The 15,609-nt window shown below is 36.5% G+C and overlaps 1 protein-coding gene across 18 annotated transcripts in view; it reads left to right on the forward strand.

Annotated features, from left to right (window-relative positions):
* Positions 1-15,609, forward strand: part of CASK (calcium/calmodulin dependent serine protein kinase) — a 465,908-nt gene that overhangs the window by 104,966 nt on the left and 345,333 nt on the right. For 9 of the 18 annotated variants that reach the window (XM_007493327.3, XM_056826146.1, XM_056826147.1 and 6 more), the window contains exon 2: positions 9,412-9,542. In XM_007493327.3, the coding sequence (XP_007493389.2) occupies positions 9,412-9,542 (131 nt within the window). The remainder of the gene's footprint in view (positions 1-9,411; positions 9,543-15,609) is intronic. The other 9 variants (XM_007493330.3, XM_007493334.3, XM_007493335.3 and 6 more) reach the window with 1 other exon arrangement.

Raw genomic sequence — 15,609 nt, forward strand, 5'->3', positions numbered from 1 at the left:
TTCATTTTATCACCTGGCCAATGTCATGTAACAATGATAAATCAGAGGTATAAATATATGTAGGTATGTAGACTGCAATTTGAAAAATATTGATCTAACATTCTAGAACATAATTTTCATTGTAATTTTACACTTTCAAACTTATCTAATAACTACTTTCAGCTTACAAAAAAAACATTGTACTATAATGCATCACTAATAGAAATGGACATGAGCAAGGTTTTGGGGAGTGAGACTAAACATATTTTGGTATTCCTGATAATTTGATGAACAAAGAAAATTGTGTATATGAAGCTCAATATAAAAATTGTAAAGTTCTTTTGTTAGCTTTTAAAGGAATATGAAAAATCCAGTATTTTATAAAGTAAGAATTAAATTATCTCCAGGAAATATTCATGGATATCTTTTTACTCTGTCTCTCAGTATTATTACTTGTCATTTGTTATCACAATACAGAAATTATATAAGTAACAATACCTAGGTTTCATTATTGTGAGCAAGGATAGGTTCAGGCTTCAGGGATAACCTGAACTCCTATTAAAATGTTCACATGCCCTTTATGGCAAAATTACATCAGAGGAACAGAAAAAAAAATTCTTTTAAGTATTGTAATCCTTTATTCCTCTGTAGCTATAAAAGTTAAAGTGAAGATAGATTCATAATACCATACTCCCTTCACTGTCATAAAAGTTGAACTAACTTAGTTAAATAGTTATAGTCTCATAAGTCCCAGAAGGAGATATATGTTGTCAAACAAACTATGGGTAAGCTAAGTCAGGTTACAGATTAAACTACATTTAGAGGATTCACAAATAGACAGGATTTGGGGTCTAGAGGAATCAGAGACAATTGAGATTCTTCTTTTGACTTCTTATCTAGGGATTGTGTAAAGCTTTAAGTAAATTATCAGGTCCCATAGAACAGGTTTTGGCCAAGTGAAGTTAATATTAACAGAAGACAGACTTTCAGTTAATCAAAAGTTGTAGGGGGAATAAAAGGAAATTAAAAATAACCAATTCCCGTGACACATCCTAAGGTCACTTAAGTCATCACTTAAGATTCAAAATGGGAGAGAACAAAAATTTGTAACAGCTTGAGCTTTCAATGCTTCCTTGTTTCCCCTTCTCCCCTTTTCTATTATGTAACCATTATGGTCTACATATGGGATTATGCGGTTCTGGAATTTTAAATTCCTTGGGGACCTTTAATGCTATAAATATACTTGCACCTTCCCATTATAAGTCTGGATCATTAAAGATGATAAAGAATGAGAAAAATCATCATAAATATTTAATTTAAAAATATTGTTGAGTTCTTCCAGAGATTGTGACCAATCACTGTTTTTGTTTTGTTTTTTTTTGTTTTTATTTTTTGGGCAGGGGTAGATTTTGCATGTTTGCTTGGATCTCACCATCCCGTGTTGCTCCTGTTCTTTGTGGTTTTTTCCCTGTAGAAATTTTTGAGGGTCAAGTTTTTTTTGCTGCTGTTTGCTCATGCATGTTGCTGGACATTTCTGTCTTAGCTTCTGGCTCACAGGGTTTTTGTTCAGGGGCTCTCTTCACTGCCTTGATAGAGGTTTGAGAGTGCTCAGTGCTCTGTACCTCCAGACCTCACTGCCAGAGCCTGAGACTTCAAGGAGTGGGTCTGAGGTGCTCTTTGTTGGTGTATCTCTCAACTCTAGGTTATGAAGTTGCCTACACCACAGTTCTGAGTCTGGGGTGTGGTAAAGGGGTTGGAGTGGGTGGTTGACCTTCCCATTTCTGTTTTCAGTTTTGCTTATTATGGTTCCCTCTCATATTGTGGAAATCCACTCTCTCTGCTTAACTTTTCACATTGTGTTCAATGGGAGAAACCCCCCACCCCTACTACTTTGACTCCTGTCCTTTTGGGGTACCTTTTAGAGATTGATTTGGAAGGATATTCAGAGCGGTTTCAAGCTTTCACTGCTACTAAGCTGCCATCTTAGCTCCGGTGCGCTCTCCCTCTCCCCCCCCACCCCATGTTGTTGAAAGGGTACCAATATTCATTTTGTATAACTGAAAATCTGTTACCCTAAAAAAAACCCCACACATTTCCCAAGAACCCACTGACTTCCTGTCATTATAGACTTCCTGTAGACAGGATAAAGGGAGTGGGTGTTGAGGCTCTTCCTCTCTTTGGCTTGCAGCCAGTAGTGATGGTGGTAAGGTGGGGATTTTGAAATGACTAATCAGCCATGGGCACGTAGTTTTTATTTTGTATCCTCTTTATTCCTTGATTTTTATTATTCGAGATATAATTTAAAATTTTACAATTTGTGAGAACCCTGGGAGAGTCATCCAAATTAGAATTAACATTCCATTGTATGATCAGGTATGGATTTTCCCCATGTCATCTGCCATCTGTTTTCTGTGCTTTATAAATCTCCTGCAGGACCAAGAGGCTTAACAAAATCTTATGATTTCCTTTAGGGTCTACTTTCCTTCCTTCTTTTTCTCTTACCTGTTAATTTTAAATATATTTACATTTTCATTTTCTAACCTCAAAGCTATTATTATTATTGTTATTATTATTATTATGCTCTCCATTATAAAACTGATATTCCTTTATTGAGCATATCAGATTAGAGGGAGCTGATTCCCCTCATGTTCCTCTTAACCATAATTTACACCTCACCTTCCCAAACATTAATACACACAGACTATTGTCCCAGGAGAATGTGTGAGGAGTTGTAAAAACAATATAAATGATTAATGTGTCTTTTGTTCCTTTCAGCATAGAGATTAGATGATGAAACTTTATAAAAGTCTCTTCCTGGTATGTCCATTTTTTTTAAAATCCTTACCTTCTGTCTTGGAATCAGTACTGTGTATTAGTTCTAAGGCTGAAGAATGGTAAGGGCTAGGCAGTGGTGGTTAAGTGACTTACCCAGGGTCACATAACTAGGAAGTGTCTGAGGTCAAATTTGAACACAGGACCTTCTGTCTCTAGACCTGGCTCTCAATCCACCAAACCACCTACAAACCCCCCCTCCCCTTATTATGTCCATTCTTGTATGCCATAGGAATTTTTAAAGGGTGATAATTTCATCAATAAAAATAGTGGGATAGATGATAAACACTAGACTGCAAATTATGAAGAGATAAGATTAATGGATAGAGAACTGCCTTAGAATCAGTCAGACCAGAATTCAAAGTACCACCTCTGACACCTACTGACTTAATGATCTGTGGTAGGTCCCCCAACTTTTCAGTGCCCTAAGCAGTTTTCTAAAACTAACCCTTAAGTTTCAGAATAGATGTGGATCTGTATTGATCTTCTCAGGAAGTTCTTTAGATAAAGAAATCACAGATCTTGACAAAGACACATTTAATTAGCACTGATTTAATTACTTCTTAGAGATCAGTTGAAAAAATTTTCTCAAAAAAGCCTCTCCTTTATATTGCTAGTAACAGCTGAATAATAATAATACTATGCCTCATTCATTTTTCAGGTATCTAATTTTAAATATCTAAGCAATAACTGTTTATTTTAATTATTGATTTCATCTTCATTTTATTGGTCATGACTGAGTAGGTAAACATTTGTTCTTTGCATTAGTCAAAGTTACCAAGGGAACTCATTTTGGAAAACTAGGATGGTTGCCATAAATTAATTTGTAGTTCTTAAGTTAAAACAAATTTTTAAAATTCTCTGAAATAAGAATTGACAGTAAAGTTTGAACTAAGGGGACAAAAGAATATTTAAATAGATATATAATATTTTTCAGATGTGTACTCTGGGGAGAGCCTAGGTTTTTAATATTTTACTCTTCTTGGAAAAATTGTTTTAAAATATTGTTCATTCTCTCCTACCCTTCATCATTGACCTAAATACTGGTAAATAGATAAAATTCAGTAAATAGGTCATAATAAATACAGTTTATAGTTTATACAGAGCATTTCTTCAGTAAGGCTGTGAGAAAGATAAGTGCAAGTACTATCAGAATTTTGTAGATAAGGAAATTTAGGGTAAGATATTGTGATTTCTTTGAAGTTTTTATAAATTAATACGTAATCTGGGGTTTACATCTAAACCAGACTCCCAGTTCTCTGTTCTTTGGAAGACACAAAAATAATTATAATGTATTCTTTTTGGCATTGCCATGAAGCTTCTTAAAACCTTAGGTAAAAAAAATGTTATAAAGCAAATGAGGAAAGAGATTCAGAAAAGGAAAGTGACTCTTCACCAAGGTATGATCCATTCCCCACTTAATCTGCCAAAGGTATTTTTCTAAATTGCAGGTCTGATGAGGACATGTCCCACACTACCCCCTGACTCTTAAATTCCAACAGCTTCCCATTCCAGGATCCAAGAGAAGATCCTCTTTGACATTTTAACTCTTTACCACCTGGTTCTCTATTTTTCACTTTAGTCCCTTCTGTCTCTTTTACATACTATAATTCATCTACACTGGCATTCTTGCTATTTTTTACAGGAATTCTTCATCTCATGATGTACATTTGCATTGATGTTCTTAGTTCCTGGAATAGTCTCTTCTCACCTCCCTTTACTTTGTTCAAGGCATTTCAAATCTCACCTTCTGCAGAAGGTCTTTCTTGGTCCCTTCCCCCTTTTACTTTGGGTAGAAATTCTCTCTCAGATATTTTGTTAAACACTTATAATATGAAAAGTTACTTGATAAGGATTCTAAGATAAAGTGAAAGCCATCTGAGAGAGGACCTAGAGGGAGAAAGAGCAAGAGTACTGATTACTAGGTATGTCAGTTAAAACTTCATGGAGGAAGTGACACCTAAGAAGACAACTGAAGAAAAGAAAAGGATTGTGAGAGGCATCATATAAGTATGACTTCATTTTGGGAAGATTGCTTGTGCAAATAATATTCAGAAGTAGGCAATTGATTGTCAGAATGTCTGGTTGGAGGAACAGCTTTATTTCTCCATAACTTGAGTGCTTTTAGGAACATAGTATGAAATAAGACTGGAATGATATAGGTTGGGGCTAAATAGTAGAGAATTTTAAACATCAGGCTTCAGAGGAAGCAATAGGGAGCTACCCCAGGTTTTTAAATAGAGGAGTGACATCATTAGACCAATTCTTTATAAAAATGAATTGGGCAGCAATATGGAGGATTGGTTTTCAGTCAGTCAGCAAGCATTTAACAAGCAACTATTATGTGCCAAGGTTCTATGTTGTTAAGCCCGCAGGGCACATGAAAGGCAAAGACAATGGCAATTCCCTGACCATAAGGATCTCACATTCTAATGAAGGATGCAACATGCAAATCAGTGCCTTCTCTCCCCTCTGATTGTGGGGCCCAAGAGTGGAACACTGAACTACTCTCAAAGCTTTTCTCCTTTATAGAGGACTGGGATCTGGATAACTTTATTTCTCATTTCTAACTCTGTTTGGTTTTGATTCCATGGAACATATGTCTCCACCAGGTAACCCCTAGTGCTTTTCCAACTCCTTTTTGTTTGTTTTCCTTCATCAGGTTGTAAATTTTGAGTGTAGGAATTGTCTTTTTTTTTTTTTAATTTGCATCCTCTTTGCTTAGCACAACTTTGACTACTTTGACTGGAGCATAGTAGGTGCTAAAAATGTTTATTGTTGAATAAATTAAGAAATGTTTATTGAATTGATACAGTGTGGAGAGAAGAATATTGTCCAATAAGGGAGAAAAAGATAGGTTGGGATCAAGCTATAAAAGAATAATAGTTTGATTGGGATTTTGACTAAATAAGAGAGTTATAAAAAATGGTTGCTGATCCCTTAAGTCAGGGAAACTATGGCAGCTTTTAATAATTTTGTTTAATTGGAATATTAGTAAAAAGAGGGAAATGTGGAAGGGATTTCCTACCTACATATATGCTGATCCAGCTCACTCCCCAACAGAATTCCGGTCTTCACATTGGAATCTTAGTCACTCACTAGCAAGCTGGGCAGGATCCAGGCAAGGTCTCAGTGCAGAAAAACCCTGTGATTAGGCTCACCAAGGCAGCAACGAACCCAACAAGAAAGTCCCTGACTCCAAGAAACTCAAAAGTCAAAGTCCAAAATCCCCAAGAAGCCATCCTCCAAAGAAGAAACCCAAAGGAGAAGATCCAAGGAGCAGAGACTCCAAAGAAAATCTCAAGGTGAAGTCTCTTGGACAGGAAGTTCAGGACTTTTAATAGTCCTTCTCCCCTCCTCCCATCACTTCCTGTCCCTCGCCCACTTTACAGGAACCAATCACAGTCTTTCAGTTTGCCTAGCACTGCCTGGGGGTGGGGTAGGGGGAGTGGCCTCTGAAGTTGTCACCCTTTCTAGCAAGTGACTTGTGAACTCTCATACTTAGTGACTGGTAAGGTACTAAGTAGGAGTACATAAGTTTTTAATTGATTATCTTAAAAGTCTCTGATTGATATACAAAGAGAGTTTGATTCACTCTTCACAAAAGGCTTTAAAAGATGAACAGAGGAATTTATATTTTATCCTTGGGCTATAAGAAGCCCCTGGAGTTTATTGACAGTGTGTAGGATGTACTGGAATTGTGAGAGCAGTAGAAGTGTTGAGGGCTCTTGTGGGTGGAAAGAAGTTGGATGAGAGAAACTATGAATATAGAAGCATTGAATAGGAAAGTACCTTTCAGATGTTCAGATACTACTGACTTTTTCCAATGAAGGAAACTGAGGCACTGAAAGTTCAAATGACTTGTTCAGGTATTACGTAGCAAAGTTAGTATTTGAAATGAGAACCTCTTATTTCAAATTAGCACTTTCTGCTATGCCACACAGGACAAATAGAAACTATAGAAATGTAATGAGAAAATATTCTGATTTTCTGAAAAAAGAAGAAATCTCTATAAATTATATCACCAAATTCGAACTTTCTTATTTTTGTACTTTTAAAATTTTTACCCTTTCTTAATTGTGAATTTATCTAATTGTGTTATAAATAAAAGGATTTGAGAGAAACTGAATTTGAATTCTGACTTTTGCCAGTAACTAGATTTGTGACCATAGAAGTCATTTGACCTTTCGTATGTATACTAGATAACTTTTAAAGGGCTTTTCTACTCATTCTTTAAGCTGAATTCTGTTATTCCCTAAATACATTTATGATAGATTTTATGATGGTCATATGACTTTTGCTTGGCTTGTTAATGAAGTTTTACAATGCTAATCTAAAATTTTGATTTTCCTCTTGCCTTTAGAAATTTATAGTATGTAAGATTGAGCCAACCTGCATATGATAATCCTTTTTCTTACTTCTTTTAATTTTAATTTTATGATTGCCTCCTTGAAAAAAATAACACTTTAGGACTTTATTTTTAAGTGCTATTGAGAGATTTGTTTTATTTTAGTGAATGTTGCCATGTCATGAAAGTTTTGCTTTTAGATTGTTTTTTATAGGCTAAATGTATTTATTCATAGGCTTTATCTATAGGGTAAAATTAATCATCGGTTGCTCAGATATATCTATAAAAAGTTACTTTGACTTCTGAATAGGAAGACTTAAATTTTCACTTTTAATTCACCCTAATGGTTATTATTTTTATGTTCTTTCTATTCAATTTCTTATTTGAAAATAGAATTCTGACCTTTCAGCTGTAGTAACTTGATTGTTTCATTTGACATCTGTATAGATAAAAGTATTTTCCAATTATCAAATATCAATCAAACTTTAGGTAACTAATAATTTCCTTGTGGACCCCACTGATTTGATTTCTTATAAATTTGTCTATGTCCTACTCTTGACCACACCTAATCCCAAAGTCCTTGTGTGATACCTAATGTTTTCTGTTATCCCAAATCCTTACTAATGTAAGGGGTAAATTTAGGGTTTTTTAACTGAATATGAATTTAGTTGGTTGCCAGGGATTAATTCAAATCCCAATAAAAGTACTCAAGTCAGTTTGGGAATTTTATGGTGGTTTAATTAATATACAGGGAAGGAATTAAGAAGAGAGAGGGAAAAGCATATAAGATTTCTCTGGCCTAGCCTGAGCCAAGGGGAGTTCAGAGACCTTCTAGCCACGAGGCCTCCTACAAGATGAGGGGCCTCCTAGGAGGGTAGTGTTTTAGGAAAGGAAAAGACAAAAAAAGGGAATCAGCCTAAACTCGCGAGGGAGCTCAGGGAAGACGCCTCACCTGAACCACACTACAAAGGTTCTCCCAGTCACCACATCAAGGACCACCACCAAGGACCCACCACCAAAAAGAGAGAGCCACTTCTCTGCGAAAAGAAATCGGAGACAGGAAGTGATGCGAAATATAGACTGTTTTTTACATCACTTCCTGCGTCTCACATGTACCAATAGTAGTTTAAGCTTGACTTAGGACAGCCCAGGGGTTCTGTCAGTTGTTTCTTATTTGTCACTTTGCTAGCACATGTCTGTCATAGACCATCCTTCTCAACACTTAATCCTTAAGTAGAAGTGTATACATGTGTGATTGCTTGACTTAAGTAGGGTGGAGAAAAATCTAAAATTCACACTAACAATCCTTACTTATTATCTATTCTCTTCAGTAACATTAATTTCCAATACTTCTTTTCTAGAAGAATTATTTGTATTTCATACCCTTCCATATTTCTTTCTTTTTCTAGGACATTCTAGAGTTTATTCTCACATTTAATTCTTGATAGAAGCTATGGAATGCAGTGGAAAGACTTTTATAACTCTAAATCTGGGGCCTTTTTAGATTTCCCCTTTCATCTCTCTACCCTCTTCTCTCATTTTTAACCTTTCTCAGTCACTTTTAGTTTTGTAGAATTTGATATATTTATAATTAAAAATCCCCTAATAGAATTTGTTAGACTCTTGCCATGACCAATTCCAGAGAGTTTGAATTTCTCAAACATTGTGCATGAATCATAATTTTAGATTGGCATTATTCCACACACCTTCTAGGTTTGACTATTTTTTTTTCTTTTTTTCCCCCCCAAGATTCTTGAGTTATTTCATTTCTGGATAATAATTTGGGTATGGATTCCTGAAACTGTCCAGGAAAGATTATTTTCAAATTAATCTCTGAATGTTACACCACTGGGCTATATAAAAAATTACATGTTTTATTTTGTTGCATGAAAATATTGATATTCCATCTAGCATATGTATGAAGATATTAAGGATTTTTCCTGAGTTATTTAGGTTTTAGAAAAATGATTTTTGATATAAATTTAGTTGTTTGTATTCTGAATTTAAGGATTAATATATTTATTTGTGAAGCCTTTAAGTAAAGCATAAGAGATGCAAGATACTTTCAAAATAATTCTTCCAATTTTATCATATTTGAAGCTTCTCAAGGGGACTCCCTCCCCCCAATAGCATTACTTTACATCCATTAGTTTAGAAGGTCATAAAACAGTAACAAGATATTTAAGTGAGTGCATAAGTTTAAGAAATTCAACACATAAAAATGTAATTTTCCTCTCTGTCTTTTTTTATAGGGGCCCCTTCAGTGTTGTGCGGCGATGTATCAACAGAGAAACTGGGCAACAATTTGCAGTAAAAATTGTTGATGTAGCCAAGTTCACATCAAGTCCAGGGCTAAGTACAGAAGGTAAGAGATGGATTTCAAGTAAGTTATTTGATGTCTCACTTTACTCCATCTCCAATATCCATTTACCAAATAGTATCATCATCTGGGGGTTGGGAAACAGGGAGAGAGGATTAGAGAAAAAGGAGAAGGAAGCTGTTTTGGTTAAAGTGATTTTTAGGATTTAACATTTGATAGATAGTTATAGTAAATTTACAGGGACTTTCAGAATATTTTTTAATACTACTAATATAACTGTATAGGAAGAAAATAAAGTTGATAGTCTGTTTTCTGCTCCCTTTTAAGTCATACTATGTAGTGGATGAAGGTGAGGAAAAAACAGATGGAAGGAGATGATATAATAGAGGAAACTTAGATCTTAAGTTCTTGTACTTGATGACTTGGCAGAGTTTGATGCAATCTGATCAGAGTGAGGAAAATGAGATATTTAATTGGGGAATTGCACGACACAAAACTTATGTTTCAGGTAATTGGTAATCAAAGTTAACATCTCAAGCTGTTTACTCCATGCACAAATCTTTTCATCTGTTATGTCTTTAGTGAATCCTATCATGCTATAGATTAAAAGTAGATTTTGTTACCCATTGAAATCCACAGCAGTAATTTGCTATTGGGGGCCCATTTGAATACAAAGATTTCATATATTATAAATAACAGATAAAATGTCTAGTTGAACACTGAATCCCCTCTCCCAAACTATTTTCAGAACATAGAACTGTAAGGGTTAAAATTATGGTTGAGACTGAATGTAATAATTATATTTGGTCGCCAAGGAATTTATTTTTAAAATCCTAATGAAACACCCAAACTCAGCTGGAAATTTTATGGTGATTTAATTACAACAGGAGGAAGAAAATATTAGAGGGAGGGAGAGAGAGAGAAGGGGAGAGAAGAAAAGGAGTTTAACTCAGCTCAGGCTGAGCCAAAGCGGGAGTTTAAGGCCCTGGAGAGCCAAAGCAGAGAAGGAAGTCAGTCCTTATCACTCACGTGACCGATCTGAAGGAAAGCTATCTGTGGGGCTCCTCCAAGATCGAGCTTCATGATCAAACTGAACTCTAGACCTCTTCACGGGAAGTCCCGAGAACTCCAGTGGCTGTTCTCTACCTCACTTCCTGCGTCTCATATGTGCCAATGGTGGCTCAAGCTTGACTAGAGGTCTGTCTGTTTTTTTGCACATGTCTGTTGAAGGACATTTTCTCAGATAATTAAATCTTGAGTTTGATGCAGACCTTCCTAATCTTGTTAAACCGAGTAGGGTGGAAAATGCAGAGTTTCCAAGACCTGATTCTGTTATTCCAAGTATTTCCATTGTTACTGATCAGGAAATAGCTAAATCACATCTTCTAAAGAATGATATGATTATGGTGGAATAGTTTTATAATTCACAGTCCTCCCTCCTCCTGTTTGCAAGAGAGAGTAATCAAGTTGAATGATTAGTTATAATCATGATTGTGGTGGTGCTGTGGTGATGATGATGATGATGATGATGATGATGATGATGATGATGATGATGATGATGGCGGCAGTGATGGTAGTGATGCTGATGATGACAAATTGCAACCTAAAATGCAACATGCTCTTTACCATTCAAAATCCTTCATAATCACACCCACCCCACCTTCCAGTCTTTTTGCATCTTACTCCTCAATAGATACTCTTTGATTCTGTAACACTAGCCTCCTGGTTCTTCCATGGACAAGGCAGTCCCATCTCTTAACTCCAGGCATTTTCTCGTCTTGTCCCCCATTCCTGCAACACTCATCCTCTTCCACCTTGAACTCCTTCTTTCTTTATGACCCAGCTAAAATTCTAACTTCTAGCGGAAGCCTTCCCTAATCCCTCTTAATTCCCTCTGCTAATTATTTCCTATTTATCCTATATATAACTTTCTTTGTAAATATTTATTTGCATGTTTTCTCCTCCATTAGACTGTAAACTCCTTGAGAGTTTGTTGATTAGAAATTTTTGGGGGGAATTGTGTCCCCTTTAATCACACAAATAATCAGAGAGGCCAGTATAAGATGAAGACAGAGAGTGGCTTTATTACTTTCATGCAGTGTACAGGGATATTGCTCTTAAGTCAGAGACCCATAGGCAATGCACAAAGATACCAGTGCATTTTCCAATTCATAAAAAACTAACACAATACACTCCACCTGTGCAAAAGAGCACTTTATGTCAGTGATGATGAACCTATGGAATGGGTGCCAAAGATGGCATGTAGAGCCCTCTCTGTGGGCACTTGGCTTTCCTCTTCTAACCCAGAGTTCATTACTAGAAAAGCAGAGGGACTCGAGCAGAGCTGCTCCCTCCCCCCTCTTCACCATACCTGACAACATTTTTTCACATCCCTATTCCTCTGCCCAGTAGCCAATGGGAGCACATAGGGGATAAAGTGGGTGACTCAAAGGCGCAGCAGAGCTGGAGGGGAGAAGAGTGCTCTGGCCACTCCCCTCCCCTCTTTATACTGGCTAAGGACATTCTTCTCTTTACCTGCCCCTCTTCCCAACAGTCCAATGGGAGTAGTTCTTTCCTCCCCTGTGTGGGGGAAAGTGGGGTTGTGCCTTGTTATATTTATTGGGAAAGGAAATGGGGGGATTGGAAAAATGGGAGATAATGAGAGGTTTGTAACAGGGTATGGAGGAGTTGAGGGGAGAGAGGGAATATTGCTTGGTGAGGCAAAGGAGAGAGATGCCCCTTGCCGAGAGGAAGCAGCAGAGGTCCAGTAAGGACTGTTTGTCATTGAATGACTGAACTGATGTTCAGCTCCCTCTATGCCAAGAAAAGGAAGTCCATGTATCTGACTGCGAATTCAAATAATTTAAAGTTTTATAACCAGTTGGATTTGGAGTTTTTCTTCAGCTTCAGAGCTGAGGCCAGGCCCCAGAGGTTGGCGGAGGGTTTCTTCCACTCCCTTCTACTCTATATCAGTCCTCGCTTTGTCTAATTCAGAATTATAGCAGTAGACAGAAAGCGAACAAGAACAGTTCTGACCTTCAGAAGTGATTGGGCCTGAATCTTCGGGCTGAACCAAGAAGCAGCACGCCATTCCAAACTGGGCTGAACAAGCTCCTCCCTCTTCCAACACCAGGAAGGAAGTCCAGTCCTGCAGGAAGGAAGTGCTAGTCACAAGACCCAACTGCCACTCCCAGTTGCCCCTTCCCCCATCATCTGTCAGTCTTGCTACCTTTCCACAGCCTTGCATTTAGTGGGGTGGGGGCAGGTTTGGCACTGTCTCCAAATGGTTTTGCCATCACTAGTCTATGTGAAAGACTGGGAGGGAGAAGAGTAAAGGGAGAGCAAAGCTATATCCAGTTAAGCTAATGATTTAAAACTTAACCTATACAGGGATGTTGAGAATAATACATTGATTTTCACTCCTTATGATGGCAAGGACTATCTTTTGCCTCATTTTGAATCCTTAAGTTAGTGCTTATATTATTTGGCATGTTTGGTAAGTGCTTAATAAATGTTTATTAATTGATTATAACCATTACAGCTACTTAGTATTTTATAACCTGGAGCACATTTGCATTTATCTTATATTTAATTTTAAATTGATTTTTGCTGTTTTTTACATTACCTGTCTTTCCCAAGAAAATGTTTACTTAATGCAATTTTTTAAAATATGAAAAACATTTGGTAAAACCAATCAATAGAGTGACTATATCTCACAATATATGTGTGGGAATTGTAGGGTTTCCTCAGTTATTTACATATTCAGTATACCATACCAAAAGTGTTTGCAGTAAATGGAACGAGCTACATTTCTATACTCTTCTCCAGTTGCAAGCTTAGTTATTACAATTAAGTAACGTTCAGTTTGGTTTTATTATTCTTTCTATTGACATTGTTTATAGTCATTATACATAGCTTTCCTATTTTTTCATATTTCATTCAGTATCATTTCTTAGAAGTCTCTTTCTCACTCTCCCTTCCCCACCCTTCTGTCTTCCACCCTCCCTCCCACCTTCCATCTTGAAATTAATACTGTGTATGGGTTCCAAAGCAGAAGATTCTTAAGGGCTTAGGCAATAAAATTTAAGTGACTTGTCCAGGGACATATAGCTAGGAAGTGTCTGAGACCTGATTTAAACCTAATACCTCTTACCCCTAGCCTAAATTTACTGAGCCACCTAGCTGCCCCCATCAGCTCATTATTTCTTAAGTCACAGTAGTATTGAAAAAATATTCATATTCTAAACTTAACAAACACAATTGAACACAATGTTTCCATATATTGAGACAGAAAGATTATTATGTATGAAACTGAAAATCTCATAACATTATAACTTTTTTTAAAATCACAAAACCTCTTCATATTGCCCTTCACTCTGCTTCTTTCACCTAGACTCTGAATGAGATGCACTTTCTCTTAAATAAGGGCCAACCATTTTTATGTGCATGCTTTATGTGCATCTTCTATGGCAGATTACAATCCCTCTCCCAAAGTGGTTCTTGCCTTATTGCCTTCAAACATGCCAGGCTCCCCACCTCAGAATACTTTTCACTATCTTATCATCTCCTTAAGCTATTATCCTTTATTTCTTCTCCCTTTCTCATGACTTTTCTTGCTTCTACTTCCCCCACCTGTCACTTCTCAATCCTTTATAATCTGACTTCCAATCTCACTCAACTGAAATTGTTCTCCCCAAAGTCACCAATGCCAAATCCAATAGTCTTCTCAGTACTCATCTTCTTCAGCCCATCTTCTACATGTTACCCTGTTGTTCACCATTTCCTCCCAGATGTTCTTTCCTTTCTGGGTTTTTGTGACAGTATTTTCATTTAGTTCTTCTGTCTGCCTATATATGGAGATCATCTTTATACATTTTTACTTTTTTTTTTTACTGATGTTTTTCCATGTAAATCATTTTCATGAACATTTCTAGTGTGTGGTATGTGTAGGCCATTCAGCTAAAAACAAGGGATGTAAACACAATTGAAATGGTCCCTGACCCCAAGGGGGATGTGACATCTTCTGAGTTACCAATGACCTCTTTTCTTATAGGGATACATATCATTTTAACTTATTGAGTCTCTTTAAATTTTTTTTTGTTTGTTTTTCTTTTTTCCCCTCTTTTTTAATTACCTTTTGATGATTCTCTTGAGTTCTGTGCTTGTACATCATATTTTCTGTTCAGGTATGGTCTTTTCTTTAAGAATTCTTGAAATTCTTCTATTTTGTTGAATGACCATACTTTTCCCTGAAAGAATATAGTCAGTTTTGCTGAGTAGTTGATAATTGGTTGTAGACCTAGTTCCCTTGCTTTCCGGAATATCATATTCTGTGCCTTTCTTTTTTTCAGTGTGGATGCAGCCAGATCCTGAGTTATCCTCACTGTGGTTCCTTGGTATCTGAATGACTTCTTGGCAGCTTGTAATATCTTTTCTTTGGTATGATAGTTCTTGAATTTGGTTATAACATTCCTGGGTGTTGTCAGTTGGGGATTAAACACAGGAGGTGATCTGTGGATTCTGTCAATCTCCACTTTTCCCTCTTGTTCAAGGATTTCGGGGCAGTTTTCTTTAATAATTTCCTGAATGTCCAGGCTTTTTCTTTTGTCATGGTCTTCTGGTAGGTTAATAATTCTTAAATTGTCTCTTCTTGAACGATTTTCTAAATCGTCTGTTTTGTGAATGAGATGCTTCATATTTTCCTCAATGTTTTCATTCTTTTGGTTTTGTTTTATAGTGTCCTGCTGCCTTGTGAGGTCACTTGATTCTAGTTGTTGTATTCTGGTTCTTAAAGACTGGATTTTATCCTTAGTTTTTTGGTCGTCCTTTTCCTTTTGGTCGGATTTTCTTTGGAGGTCATCTTTCATCTTCTTCACCTCATCTTTCATCTGCTTTGCCTCATCTTTCATCTCCTTTGCCTCATTTTCCAGCTGGTTGATTTTGGCTTTCAAGACACTATTTTCTGTTTCCAGATGACTTATCTTAGTTTTTAAGTTCTTTTTCCAATTGTCTTCAGCCTCTCTTAATTGTGTTTTGAATTGCATTTTGAGTTCTTCCAATGCCTGTATCCAATTCACTGGGATTTCTGATTTTTCCTTTGCTGATCCCTCCCCCTCTGTTTCATTCGCTC

This window comes from Monodelphis domestica, chromosome 4, assembly GCF_027887165.1.
Source record: "Monodelphis domestica isolate mMonDom1 chromosome 4, mMonDom1.pri, whole genome shotgun sequence".
NCBI lineage: Eukaryota > Metazoa > Chordata > Mammalia > Didelphimorphia > Didelphidae > Monodelphis > Monodelphis domestica.